Genomic DNA, 15,132 nt, shown 5'->3' on the forward strand with positions numbered 1-15,132 from the left:
GCAGCAAACTAATCAGACTATTTCAAGCTTCTGCTAAGATGTGCCATATGTTGTGTTTGCCCCCACTCCAAAGCAAGTCACATGGCAATATCCTAAGTCAGTAGGATGAGAAAGGAGCATTCCGCCTACTGGAAGCCATGGCAAAGGCCAAGAGACAATGGCTCATTGACCTCATGTCTTATGTAAATAAATGCAATCGAAGAGCTTGAAGTCCAGTAGGAGTGGTACAGTGTAAATATGCAGGAGTGACAATGTGGACTGAATCTGATAGCGGAAGTCGTGGACATGGGGTACACAGAACAAGAGAGCTTCTTTGCTTGCTTAAGCCAGGAGGCTTGATAGAGGAGGAGATGTCTGAGCTGGACCTGGAAAAATGAATTTGTCTATAATATGTAAATAAAATGGCATTCTAGTTGGAGTTAACAGTGTGTAAGTGCACAGAAACAGGGAACAGCATTTAACAGCATTTGTATAGATGCACAGAAATCAGGGAACTACAGATAAGCATTCAGACCTCGAGGATAGGGTGCAGCAGAGAACTCTGTTAAGGCGTCTGAACCTTAGGCAGTGGGAAACACTTGAGGAGCTTTAATTAAGAGAATAACAAGTGCAGGTTTATGTTTTTGAAGACTACTCTAGTGACTGTGGAAGATGGGCCGTGACGCTGGATACAGGGAAAGCAGCTTACGAGCTCACTGCAGTACTCCAGGAAAGAGAAACTCAGGGGGCGCTCCACAAGGTGGTGGCAATGGGGACTACAATGGAACATAATGCTCAGTCAGAGATGAAAAGTCCGGAAAAGAGAAGAATCGACGCTGACCCCATGTTCTCTAGTTTTACTGTCTGAGTTTCAGGATGGCAGTGCCATTCACTGAGATAAAGTATTTAATCTGGGGAGGAAACTTGGGGAATAAGATACTGTGAATTAAAATTTTGACTTGGTCTGTTTGAGATGCCTGCAGGGATCTAAAGGGCAGGAGTGAGGGCAGCGTTGCAGAAAGAGAGACTAGGGAGTCATCACATGTTCATTACAATCACTGGAAGCTGAATGTCTGCAGTGATACCGAGAACAGGTTGTGCGAGATGACACGATGTCCCAGGCCAGAACCAACGTGGAAGGAGCAGATGGAGGGGGAGAAGCCTGAGAAGGAGCAAGACTAAGCAAAGAGGAATAATGGTATTAGATGGAGTAAAATGTTTCCAGGAGGGAATGTTCAACCTTTATTTTCCTTTAAAAGGTTGCAGTTACAGAAATAGACCTTATCCACAGCATTATCATCATCTCATTATTAAATAGTAGCAATAAGTTTACTTTCAGATCTGTGAGCAGTGCCTTGTAAGAACTGCCTGAAAACACTTGTTGTTTGCATATGGAGGGAGACTGCTGGTGTAGGGGAATCAGAGTCTCATCACCTGGTTTTGAATCATAGCACCAGTATTTACCTGCTCTGTATCTGGGGGCAAATTACTTAATCTCTCTATACAGTTTAGTTTCTCTTCTATAAAATGGTGAAAATAATATCCATATCCCATAGGGTTGTTATGAGGATTGAATAAAATATTACATAAAAAGCACTTAGCACAGTGCTTACTTTAAGGCAGGTGCTCAATAAAAATCCAGTAGCATTTATTATTATGCATACTACCTTTTGCACAGAAAGATGGAGGTGTTGGCGCACCTTGCATTGGAACATGGACTTTGAACTGTTTTTCTGGGAGTGGTGATGAATCATGCTGAGTATTCACAGCTGTTCTGGTTCACCCTTGAACCAGTAAGAGTCATTAGGAGGATGATTGGCCAGCCTTCGCAGTGCCAGCTGTGACTAGGAGATGGTTTATCTTTATGTGAAGTGTTTACTGAACATGACCTGAAGTATGTTTGCAGTGAGCAATGATAAATGAAATTAAATCTAAATAAACAGAAGACCCTGCCTTGTATAACTTTCGTCTATTACTTATCTGAAATGAACTGCAGGAACATAACTTATATCATGGATCCTCATTTAATATGAAGAAGTTTCCAGGAATGAGAGCTATCTGCTTTTGGAAGTGTGAATGCATAATTAGCCAATTGCTAATAGTTGTCTTGCATATGTAAAAACAATGAAAAAAAAATGAAAGGAGACCAACATTCTGCTATGAAAATAAGTTAGCTAATACATGAGAAGGTCCTTTGTATTTTCACAAGAAGATAAAAATGAATTTCAAGGTATTTAAATTATCATTCATTACATTTCTCAGTGACTTTCATGTTCATTCTGTTTAACATGTCAGATAATTACTGAAACTAGGTAGGGGAAGGAGAAGAGGAATTCAGGGCCCGAGTTCTCCTTCATCATGGAGATGGCTTCCTGAGAGTTTTGGGAGAGTTTTGAGAGGGAGAGGAAAGGTGGCATTCGGAAAGCTTTGAGACCTAAAACATTCTACTGAGAAATTAGTAAATTATTACTTTTTTTATAAAACAGGAAACAGGAAGTAAATAGTTAAAGGAGTTTACTGTTGGTACTGTCATCCATGTGACATCCTAGATAGCTAGACTTGGAGTCCAGCCCTGCAAAGAACTAGCAGTTTATTTAAGACTTCATCAGTAAAAGAGGGTTTTAGACTAACCTGTCTTTAAAATTTCTTGTTGTTCACATATCATATTGTCTTTTCGTTGATAGTATAGTAGATTTTGCAAAGAATGTCTAGGCTTACGTGTTCTTTCTGAGTGATCTCTTATAATTTGAAGCTCCTAAGAGGAGTGTCAAACCTCCCATGAACAGAAACCCCAGTGAACCAGCCTGTTCCATTGTTGGGCAATTCATTTCCTTAGAAATTCTTTCTTATGTTTGGTGGATGTGCCATTTCATTTGATTATTTATCATTTCATTTGTGCATATGTTTACTGACTTCTACAAGGTTTTAGGGTGGCTTACATGCTGAAACACAGGATAAAATAAAGCCAAACATAAAAAAGACAAAATCAATGAAAAAGAACAGAGAAATAGATCTTGCTGAGCCTCTAATGGGAGATAATTATCACAGTTTAAAAATCAGTGTAGCTGGGGGTTCTCTGGCAAATAAGGAAAAAGGGAGACACACTGTGCTTGTGTAAGAAGAGAATCATTATGATTTTAAGCATTAAGTTCAAAGAGAAATGAGTTCATGGGGGTCTTTATGTAAAGACTATCAAGTATCATAATAGACAGTGTCTTGAGCAATCTGTGTAGACATTGTCTTAGGTGGTTAATTATTATATTACCTCTCTAAAAAAGTTGAAAGCATTGTATATATGTTCTTATACTAAAGTAACTATACCTTTATTACAGTTGGTTTGGAAAACAGAGGGAGTAAAATACTCACAAATCTGCCAATCTAATGCAACTATTTAGTGTTGGCAAATTTAATCATCTTTGCCCTTATGTAATTAAGGTTTTCACAAGGAACTTCAGCTGAGTTCCTTTAGCAGTAAAGGTCTCCAGGGCAGGTGAGCTGCCAGACATATCCTCATGTTTGCAATTATACTATTCTCTTAATTTTGCATCCGTCTTATTTCACTTAACACATTATATGTTTTTTCTTGTTTCTACATAATTTTTATGATTATTTTTAACTCTCAATTTTCAGATTTACTACAATTTAACAGTCACTTAATGCCATAAAAATGCTCCAGCGAGCATCCTTATACATATTGCTTTTTCTATTTTGGATGATGAACTGTGCTTAGTTTCCCATACAAATGCTTTCATTGAATTTCGTGTTGGAAATGGGCCCATATTAATGGACGTTATAAGACCAGCCTTTGCAGTGTGTTGGTGTATTTACTATTAAGAATGTTGACGATGATATTGCTCATTACATTTTCTGTGATTGCTTTCTGAGGACCTATGTGAGAAATTTCTCTCTCATTTCAATACCAGGAATAGTTGTGATTTTTTTCTTTTTTTTTGAGTAACAGTTTGTTAATATTTTCTTCAGGCAATCAGGTAACTGAATGTGTTTCCCTCATGGCTGTGAGCTGCCAGAAATGCAGACAGCCCAAATCTTTGGGCCACATCTAGCAAACATGGATTGGAATCTAAAGAATATTTTACATAAAGCATCCCAGTCTTGTTCCTGGAGGCATCATCCTTTCCTTTCCTTTGGTCCTATTTCTTTCTTCCACTTATTTTAAATTTTATTTTATTTTGGTAATTTATGCAAGCCTTTGGATCTTTCTGGAACAAAGCAGGGATATAACTAAATAAATGCACGTAAATATTTGGATTATTTCCTTAGGGTAAGTTTTGAAAAGTGGAAGCACTGGCTCTCATGTCACATTAAATATTAACCCAGTGAAAGATTTTCTGTAGGAAACTGAGATAATATAATCCAAGTGAGTAAATTCCTTGTGATTTATTGCCAATATAATACTGAGTGAGAAGTTAGAGTCCCGAGAGGAATAAAGAGTCAAGTTGGTTCTCAGGGACTTTCTCTGCAATATCAGATGCCGCAAATGTGATTTTCATGTGAAACTTTGCTAGATGCTTTTTAATTAAACTATCTGACAAAATAGTGAATGTTACAATTATGTACTGTTGATTAAAGAGATGCTCATCTTCTTAAGACATAACATGTATAAAAAATAGAACTGTTATTCTTTTCTGAAAATTTAAGATCCAGCTTTGATAAGGGGTTGGCCTATTTTTATGAGTTAGACCATAAGGGTCTCGAGGATAAAACCAATATTTCTCTCAAAAATATCATAAGTATTTGGACAGATATATGGCTCAGGCTCTTGATTTCTGTGCTATATAATGTGGAAGAGATGGTTGATTTTTGTGTGTAACTGATTATGTCATCTTTGACTATAAAGGTACCTCAGCTGGTCTCCTGGACCAGGAACAATCCTGGAAGAACTCAGGACAAGAGAGCTATCAGATATATCCTCAAATAGCTTTTCTAGTAAGTTTTCTTGAGTCGTGTAACAGACATCCTCTTAATGGGTCTTCACTTAAGTCAACCTACCAGTTTAATAGTCAAACTTACTGAGGGTGTCCACAGCACACTGAATATGCTTCGCTGGAAGGCAGGTGCCCTTGGGGACGCACTAGTTACATGTATAAAAAGAGTCAGTTCTGTTTGTCCCCTTTGGTTTAGTGGATTTTTTTCCCCCAGAAAAGGAGAGAACAACTCTTCTACATGATACCACGTTAATATTTTACAACAGATGTACTTTCTCCTTTCAAGACTACTCATACTAGAATCTTACACCATTTTTTGCAGAACAAAATACAGCGAGTGTGTGTCTTGAATTCTGTTTTAATGGGGGATACAATATAATAACTCAATTAAAGGGTATTTACTTATAGGTGTAGACCTATTTAGCATGATTTCTGAGGCAATCATATAGTAGGAGGTATCATGATTATCTTTGTAATGGTTTTGAAAATATTGAATATTTGAAAATATTGAAAATACAAATAAATCTTCCAAAGAGAAACCAAATAAACAGGAGTTTACAAGTGCAGGAATTGTCTCACACAGTATAATAGAAATTTCTTCACTTTATGTGTTTGGTAGCCACTATGTTACATAGCCATTATTGTGTAAAGAGTGGAAAATCTTACTTTGCAAGTGGCTCTCTTTTGTTGACAATGCTATTTGATAATACTGATATTCTAATATAGTACTCACCCATTGCACATTTAGAAATATCTATCATCCTTTGTGAATAATGACACTCAAACTATCCCTCTGGGGGAATATAGATAAGATCATTATTGTCATTTGCTAGATAAGGAGACTGAAATGAAATTCCTTGCCTAAGGTCAAAGAACAAATCACTGGCAGAATAAGATTAGGGCAGTGAGTTCTTGATTTTCAATCCTTTGCTCAATCATCTAAGTCATATTGTTTTACTCAGTATGGAAACAGATTATTATCGGTCAGTAGGAATAAGGCTATGCCCAGATAATGCCAGAAGACCAGCTGAAAAACGAAAATCTGCTCAATCAACCATTTGTTTATCTTTAAAATGCCAAACTACTCATTATACTGATATTTTTCACTGAACCTACTAGGTTGTCTTCATGTCTTGCAGACACAGCCTCTAACTTTTTGTTTATATTGTATTCTAAAGTTAATTTCTGGAGATTCTGTCTTTTAAAAACTTAATTTTGGAATAACTTAGATTTCATAATTATTTAATAGGTTCTTAATAATATGTTAGCAGTGTGGAAGATTGGAGACAACTCTTTGAAAGCGCTTTTTGATGAAATCTCAAAACACTCCTTTGTGTGATGGCAGACAAACTCCTGTCTACCATCAGAGACGATGTAAAACCAGATCTCGCCATTAGGAGAAGCTGAGCTTCTACATCTGCCATCAACTACTTAAAAAAGCATTTGGGCCTGGCTAATAGGACTGATATCGTAAGACTCAATCTATATTACATGGATCCTCCCAGAATCAGTTCCTCTGGATGTGAAGGTGGCCAAATAATCAGGTGACCTGTGCCATGGTCCTTGTAGAAGTTCATGGGCAGAAACAGTTGAATTTTTTCAACATTCAACAAACCTTTATTGTACTCCTCACACATACTTAACGTACATCTCTGCAATATATCCTAATTTTTGGACATGTTCTGGTAGATTAATCAGTTGACAGGTGAAGCATTTTCCCCTAGGTCAAACAGCATAAATGAGAGTCAAGCTGTACACTCAGGATGCCTGGCCTTTTAGCTCAATTCATTCAATCATGATGCTACTGAGTTTGTTGATGGACGATTCCATTATATTTTATAGTTAGCCTTATATTTTTTGTAGTTGAACTACTAAAATGCTTAACTAATCTGAACTCAGAGTAATTCACAATAAGAATGGCACAAGCATTATCATTCACCTATAGTCTGTAGAATTTGGAATAGGTTTGGTTCAATAATAAAGATCACAGTGAACCGGAGAAGAAATAGAAAATCCATTTTTCCCTAGTTCTGGGACCCCCTGAATTCAATCTTTATTAGAAACGACAATTCGCAAATGTGTGGACTCACTACTAACAAATTAAAACCCCTTTTAAAAAACAATCATACGTTAGATTTGATTACTCAGGTTTACAATATTAAAAGTGCCTTCATCCTCACTGCTGGGTATTGAATTTCCTTGATGTAGCTTCTGTGGTCTATTTTTTAAATTATATGTATCTTTCAGTCTTGTTTAGATTGAAAACTTGAAGGAACCACATATAAATATCCATGATGACAGTTAGAGATGGAGTGATTTTTGTGTATGTTGCAAAAATCAAAAAATTAGATATAAACATGAATGTGCTCTAACAGAATTTACATCCTGTGGCGAAGTTTGTTTTCCTCCCTTTAAAAATAAGATTCCAGGGAAGTCTTGTCTTGAAAGTATTTGTATAATTACATATTTAATTTTGCAGCAGATATTTCGGAAGCTTATATTTCACTGCAAATCCAAGAGTTAGTGACATCATTCACTCACTTAGCAGATGTTTATTAGTTGTTACTCTACGCCAAGCTGTAATTAGGTGTTGGATCAAGAGAGGAGCTGGGGAAGGGACCATTCGAAAGGGTGCTTGGGGGAGGCTGGTTTTGAGCATTTAAATTGAGACCTGAAGGAAGACGCCAGCTACCAGAAGATTCATAGGAAAAGCATTCAAGTGGCGTTCAAGGCTCTGAGATGAGAATGAATTAAGTTTTGCGAGAGGGCTACAAAAATAAATGGGAATTCAGCGAGAGAAAGCAACAGCTAGGACAAATGTTTGACCACGAATGTGGGAACATTTGGAAATTCAGAGATTTCTTAAAGCCTGCTCTTTTATAGTCACGACGAAGAAACCGAGGCCCAGTGAGATTGACATGTTTTTGGTCATATACTAGTTAAATTGTAACCTGGATCTCTCATCTGCTAGTCTATAGCTTTTTCTATTAAACAAAATCACTTTTTTTGTGCTTGACAACTCTAGATGTATTGCAAAGTATTGGTTTTTACGGTTGAGAGTTTAAGCCTTTATCTACAAATGGTTGGCAAACATTTATTTAGGCTTTCTTTATAATCAATAGCAATTGCCAAAGCCGTATCAATTATTGTGATTTGCATCTCTTATTAAGAAAATCACAAGGAGTACTTGAACCATTCAATCATCTATTGACTTTGGTCACTAGCTTGGAAATCATTAGATCTTTTGTGGTACATTGAAAAGGAATTCCTAAGTTCATGTTTAATTTCCATGCAGTCAACTTCAATTTGGAACTGATATGGTCTATCTTGTTAAAAAAGGGGAATTTTTTTTTATTGCTTCCCATCATTTCCAGTTATAGACCTATTGCCTTGCTAGACATCTCAGCTTACTTACACACTTTTTGTTTTGATAAATGGCAAAGCTTGAATTTTCAGGCCAATAATTTAGATAAATGGCAAGTGTACTTTGTATGTAGCTACCTTTCTACTTCTAAAATTGATATTACTTTGTGGCGAAATGAATTGGGGCAAATACTGTTTATAGCTCTCTTTGTTTTGTTAGCCTTTTAATCCACATACAGGTATCTGTTATGAGCTTAGCTCTATATTCTAATAAAATCTCTCTATTTGGTGATGATTATATAGGGCAATTAACATTGCCCTGAGAGTCATAGTCAGTGGGAATATAACTTGACAGATCAGAGATTACAAGAATGTGTTCCAAATACTTGATAAATTATAATTTAAGAAACTTATATTGCTTTTGGAGGAGCTAAATGTACTCCTGTCCTCTGTGCTTTAATATAAAAAACTGAAAATGAAGTATTTTCCTGTATGCAGATGACATGATTTTTTTCGGTTTATTGAGGAATAATTGACAAATAAAATTGTAAGATATTTAAAGTGTACATTGTGATGATTTCATTGTATAAAATCATTGTATACATTGTGAAAGGATTCCCCCCACTGAATTAATTAACCATCCCTCACCTCACATATTTACCTTTTTTTTTTTGGTGAGAACATTTAAATTCTATTCTCTTAGCAAATTTCAATGATACAATACAGTGTTATCAATTATAGTCGTATGTTACATGCTAGGTCCTCAGACCTTATGCATCTCATAATTGAAAGTTTGTGCCCTTTTACTAACCTTTCCATATTTTCCTTACCCCAACTCCCTGCCAGCCCCTGGCAATCACTTTGCTACTCTCTGTTTCTATGAGATCAACTTAAAAAAATTTTTTTTGTAGATGCTGTTGCAAATGACATGATTTCCTTCTTTTTTAAGGCTGAATAATATTCCATTATATCATATTTTCTTTATCCATTCATCCATCAATGGGCACTTAGATTAATTCCATACCTTGGCTATTGAGAATAATGCTGCAATGAATATGGGAGTACAGATATCTCTTCGAGATGGTGATTTCATTTCCTTTGGATATAAGCCCAGAAGTGGAATTGTGGATCATATGGTAGTTCTGTTCTATATTTCTTCAGGAATCTCCATGCTGTTTTCCATAGTGGCTGTACTAGTTTGCATTCCTGCCAACAGTGTGCAAGTGTTCCCCTTTCTCCGCATCCTTGCCAGCATTTGTTGTTTCTTGTCTTTTTGATGATAGCAATCCTAACAGGTGTGAGGTGATATCTCTTTGTGGTTTTGATTTGCATTTCCCTGATGATTAGTGATGTTGAGCACATTTTCATGTACTTGTTGGCCATTTGTATGTCTTTTTGGAAAAATGTCTATTCAGATCATTTGCCCACTTTTTAATTAGGTTGTTTGATTTTTAAGTTGTATGAGTTCCTTGTGTATTTTGGATATTAACCCCTTATTGGATATGTATTTTGCAAATATTTTTTCCCATTCCATAAGTTGCCTTTTCATTTTGTTGATGGTTTCCTTTGCTGTGCAGAAGCTTTTTAGTTTAATATAGCCCCACTTGTTTATTTTTGCTTTTGTTGTCTTTGCTTTTGGTGTCAAGTCCAAAAATCATTACCAAAACTGATGTCAAGGAGCTTTCCACCTATGTTTCCTCCTAGTTTTATGGCTTTATGTTCAAGTCTTTGGTCCATTTTGAGTTAATTTTTGTGAATGGTGCAAGATAAGTGTCTAGTTTCATTCTTTTGCATGTGGCTGTTCAGTTTTCCCAACATCATTTATTGAAGAGTCTATCCTTTCCCCATTGTATATTTTTGGCTCCTTTGTTATAAATTAATTGATCATATATGCATAGGTTTATTTCTGGGCTTTCTATTCTGTTCCATTGATCTTTGTGTCTCTTTTTTATGCAAATATTGTACTGGTTTGATTGCTATAGCTTTGTAGTATAGTTTGGAATCAGGGAGCTTGATGCCTCCAGCTCTGTTCTTCTTTCTCAGGGTCTTTTGTGGTTCCATATGAATTTTAAGATCGTTTGTTCTACTTCTGTGAAAAATACCATTGAAATTTTGATAGGGATTGCATTGAATTTATAGATCACTTTGGGTAGTATGGACATTTTAATAATATTAATTCTTCTAATCCATGAGCATGGACTATCTTTCCATTTATGCGTGTCTTCTTCAAATTCTTTCATTAATGTTTTACACTTTTCAGTGTACAGATCTTTCACCTCCTTGGTTAAATTTTTTCCTAAGTATTTTATTCTTTTTTATGCTATTGTAAATGGGATTATTTTCTTAATTTCTCTTTCTGATAGTTTATTGTTGGTATTTGGAAATGCAATTAATTTTTGTATATTAATTTTGTATCCTGAAACTTTACTGAATTTGTTTATTAGTTCTAACAGTTTTTTGGTGGAGTGTTTTGGGTTTTCTATATATGATATCAACAGATGACATAATTTTATTGTCATGAACTGGAGGTGTCTTATTAGACAACTGGACCTACTGTCTGAAACCCTCTGGTTATAGGGAATCTTAGATTCACAAATTCCCAAGGTTGAATCCCGGCAGTACCATGTACTTGCTTTTACAAGTTATAAAATGAGCCTGTTAATGCCTACCTTATATGACTATTATGAGTATAAAAAGAGATAATGTAATATAGGGCTTGGTTCAATAAATGAGAATATAACAGAATGTTAAATGAGTTTTTGACTGAGGCTATCAAGGTATTATAGATGTAAAATTCCAAAGCCAGATCCCCATACCTAGAGTTTACAAAGACAAGTACTTGCAGTTCTTGGATCCCTCACTGGTTACTGATTTAACAAGGGTGCTAGCAGTAGAAGGGAGGAAGGATTTGGGAGGGCATTTTGCTTTTGGAGACAGCTATTGGCACTCTATGAGTCTCTCTTTTCTTCCTAGGAGGCTGAGTGGGACCCCAACCTTAGTGAAGGGAGCTTCAGGAAGGCCACTCTGAGAGTTTGTTCTCTGCCCTCTGCAGTTGGGAGGATAGAACACTGAAGTCTGACCCAGGGTGAGAAGGCTAAAGCAGCCTGTGGCAGTAGGATAGAGATGTTTCATGGCATCTACCTGCCCTCCCAGTAGTTATCAGGGCAACGGATGTGTGAACATTATCTCAGGACCATAAGTGGAGCTCCTACATGAGCAAAAGTGCCAGGGGCTGTAGATAAATGGCCTGGAAGAGTTTTGGGTTCTGCCCAAGGGGACTTCTGCCAGTGGATGAGGAAAGACCTATGGGGAGAGAGTGGTGAGTGAACTGCCAAAGAAACAGAAGCTGAGAGGCAGTTAGGTGTAGGCAGCTAGGAAACACTTGCATTTTAGAAAGTGCAGTGAGAGGTCCTGTGGAGATGAGAAAGCTCCAAAGGGCCTGCATGATTGTCCTTGAGAGAAGACCCAGCTTGAATGTCTGCCAGGCTGAGAGTTTGAAGCCAATTTAGATTGGTGCTGGTCTAAGTAAGACCTTCCCTATCCTTTATCCCCTCCTCTCTCTGCTCTTACCTGGGTACTCAGAACCTGGCCGGCAAGGGGACTGGGAAGGAGCAACTCTAGGCAGAGAAACAGAGGAAGCCCCCTACTTCTACCTTTCTCATTACTGCCTTTCAACCTGAAGCAGGCCTGAGTTGTGGACGGGGAGAAGATCTGATGTTAAATCAGGTAGTAGAGTGATTGGGCATTCGAAGTTTGAGTTGAGGTTGTGTTTGTGATTTTAAATGACAGTAGGACTGTCTGATACCTAAAAGTGAGAAGAAAAGCTTTGCTGAAGCTTTCATCTGGGGCAAGGGAGTGTTATCCTCACTGAGTACAATTTAAAGAGCAGTGGGAGGAGGAGGAAAGGTGTTAGTACATTATTAGTTGTGCTTGCCTGGTATACTGGTTACATTACTGTTGTTGATGCTGTTATTGAAAGGCTACCTTCAAATTCAGTATTGTACACTCAACGTCTTCATTTTTGTTTGATATTCCTCTGTATTTTTCTGGCTTATACCAAATACCCCTATGCCACAAGTCAACTCACTCAGTTATTGAGGAGGATGTTTTCTAACCAGAGTTCTCACAATGCTTATCAGAAAATTACTTTGCTTAAAGTTAATGTTCTGTGAGTACTTTAGTGATAAATTTTGATATCCAAGGCAAGAACTGGGTATCATTTACCTTAATAACTCTCCAGACCGAAATAATTCAGCATGTGCCGTGAGTGTAGCACTTTGGGGACTTGATCTTTGATTTATTTATGAACTGGAGAAAATAACCATATTTTTGGTATTCTTTTAAATTGATGTATGACACACGTCATGAAAGTGCACAATTCATTAAAGTTTAGTTTAAAGAACATTCACAAAGTAGATACACTCATGTAACCAGCACCCAGTCAAAAAAGAGAATATTACCAATACCTTAATCTGACTCCTAATATCACTAGTTTTGTTTGTTTTTAAGTTTTTAAATAATAGAACCATATTTCTATGTTTTTGAGATTCATTCATGTTGATGTGTGTATTTATAGTTTGTTTATTTACAAATCTGTATAGTATTCTACTGGACAGTTATACAACAATTTATCAATCCATTCTACAGTTGATGGGCATTTGTATTTTTTCTGTGTTTAGGCTCTTACAAACAATGCAGCTAAAAGCATTCCTATACGTGTGTATTGGTGAATATATTGTGCACTTTTGTTGACTAGATACTTTGGAGTGGGTACTATATTATAGGTATGACTATGTTCAATTTTAGTTGATCATGACAAACAGTCTTCCAAAGTAGTTGTAAAAATTACACTTCCATCAACTGTGTATGAGAGTTCCAGTTAATCTACTTCCTTGTTGACACTTGATATTGTCTTTTTTTCATTTTAGCTATTCTGGTGTGTGCCAATTATTTTTTGAGGAAAATATTGTCTTAGCCATTGGCATGCCCTCAGTCAACCTGCACGCTGGGATTGAGATGTCTTCTACCCAGTCTTCTTTCCTTTCATGAGAGCATTGCTCCAGCTTGACTAATTATTGAAGCATAAGTTCCTATATTTTGTAAAGCATTCAGAATATCTGTATTCTTGATAAATGCAGCTCAGTACTTATCAATAACTTTGCTAAGTGAAAGAGTAGGTATGAAGTGCATTAGTCAATATTTTGAATGCAAGTGCAGAAAACCTGATTCAAACTAGTTGAAGCATTAAAGATAATTGACTCTCATAGCTGAAAAGCCAGTCTTGGCTGGCTCCAGGGGCTAAGCTTCTCTTTCCATATCAAGTCTGCTTTTCCACTGGTCTGCCTCTCTTCTTAGGCAAGCTCTCTTCTTGCCTGGGTACAAGAATTTTGGTAGTAGCTCCAACTATCAGCAGTGAAAGAGAAACACAAAACAAAGCAACAACAATAACCACAAACTTCGTCCTGTCTTCTAGAGCTCTCTAATACAAGTCGTGGGATTGTGTCTTCTTGGCTCTGACTGTGCCTTCTTTGGCTTAGGGTTGGCACCAGGTCCCTCTAGGCCACATGCTCTTAGAGTAATAACAATTTTCTGAGGAAAATTGGGGTGCCATTACTAGAAGAAGGAACAATGGTTGGTGGCAGACAAAAGCAACAAAATATCCATTATAAGTCAGACGACTTGAAAAGGAGTATGCAGTCTATTTATTCCTCTAGACACTACAGGACTTCCCCTTGGATTAAGCAATACTGCTGGAAAGTTCTATACATGGACTGCATCATTTTAGGCCCTGTGGAATTGCTTTTGTTGAACTTTACTAGCGCATTCTGTTATCAGCCTGCCTTGAGTTACAGTATCATGACTGGCCTTGTAGAATTCCTTACATTGTTGAAAGGTAGTACTGAGGACACTATTCTAGTTCAGCGTCCACATTATAGGATTTCATGGGAGAAAAATTCTCCCTGTTTTCCAGGGAGAGTTGAAATGTTTCTAAACACCTTTTGTGATTTTATCTTATGAACGCTGTGATTTCTGAAACTGATAATGTTTCATTCTTTGCATTGCTAGAGTGATAGAGTCAATTTTATGCCTTGTGTTAATCAAGTATACCAAGGCCTCAAAGCAGAGGTTTTTTAGTGCTGACTTCACTTTTTTATTTTTATCTTATATTTTCTTTAATATAATTTCCTAATTCTTTTTCCTTTTTATTCTGCTATATGTCCTTTGTAAACTTCTTGAAGTCTTTTCTGAAACAAAGTTGAGAAATAAATAGAATTGTGAAAATTTTATTCCATGCATTACAACTATCACCACAAAATAAATAAATCTGCACCGCTTTGGCAAGAAATTTATTAACAGTACTTATTTTGGGTTCCAGTTTTAGATGAAGGGGTTGTGAAACACTACAGAATCAGAAGACTGGACGCAGGGGGCTTTTTCCTCGCCCGAAGGCAAACCTTTTCAACACTGAATGAGTTTGTGAGCCACTACACCAAGACAAGTGATGGCCTGTGTGTCAAGCTGGGAAAACCATGCTTAAAGGTGAAATGCTTTCAAGTTGTGTTCATTTATTTTTGAAGTTAATTTTTTTCCTTCAGATATTGGAGTATTTGTCATGTGACATTTGTCCATTCAGAAAAATAATTATTTGATTACCTAAGGCATGGATAGGCAAACTACGGCCCATGAGCCAATACTGTCCCACACTTGTTTTTATAAATACATTTTATTTGAACATAGACATGCTCATTCATTTACAAATCGTCTTTGGTTGCTTTTGTGCTATAATAGCAAAGTTTGGTAGTTGCAACAGAAACTATATAGCTCACAAAGCTTAAAATATTTA

At 36.6% G+C, this 15,132-nt stretch overlaps 1 protein-coding gene across 1 annotated transcript in view; it reads left to right on the plus strand.

Moving 5' to 3' along the window:
• Nucleotides 1-15,132, plus strand: part of FRK (fyn related Src family tyrosine kinase) — a 98,363-nt gene that overhangs the window by 64,291 nt on the left and 18,940 nt on the right. The window contains exon 3 of the mRNA XM_058566412.1: nt 14,665-14,828. Coding sequence (XP_058422395.1) covers nt 14,665-14,828 — 164 coding nt within the window. The remainder of the gene's footprint in view (nt 1-14,664; nt 14,829-15,132) is intronic.

This window comes from Diceros bicornis, chromosome 23 (genome assembly GCF_020826845.1).
Source record: "Diceros bicornis minor isolate mBicDic1 chromosome 23, mDicBic1.mat.cur, whole genome shotgun sequence".
NCBI classification, from domain to species: Eukaryota; Metazoa; Chordata; class Mammalia; order Perissodactyla; family Rhinocerotidae; genus Diceros; species Diceros bicornis.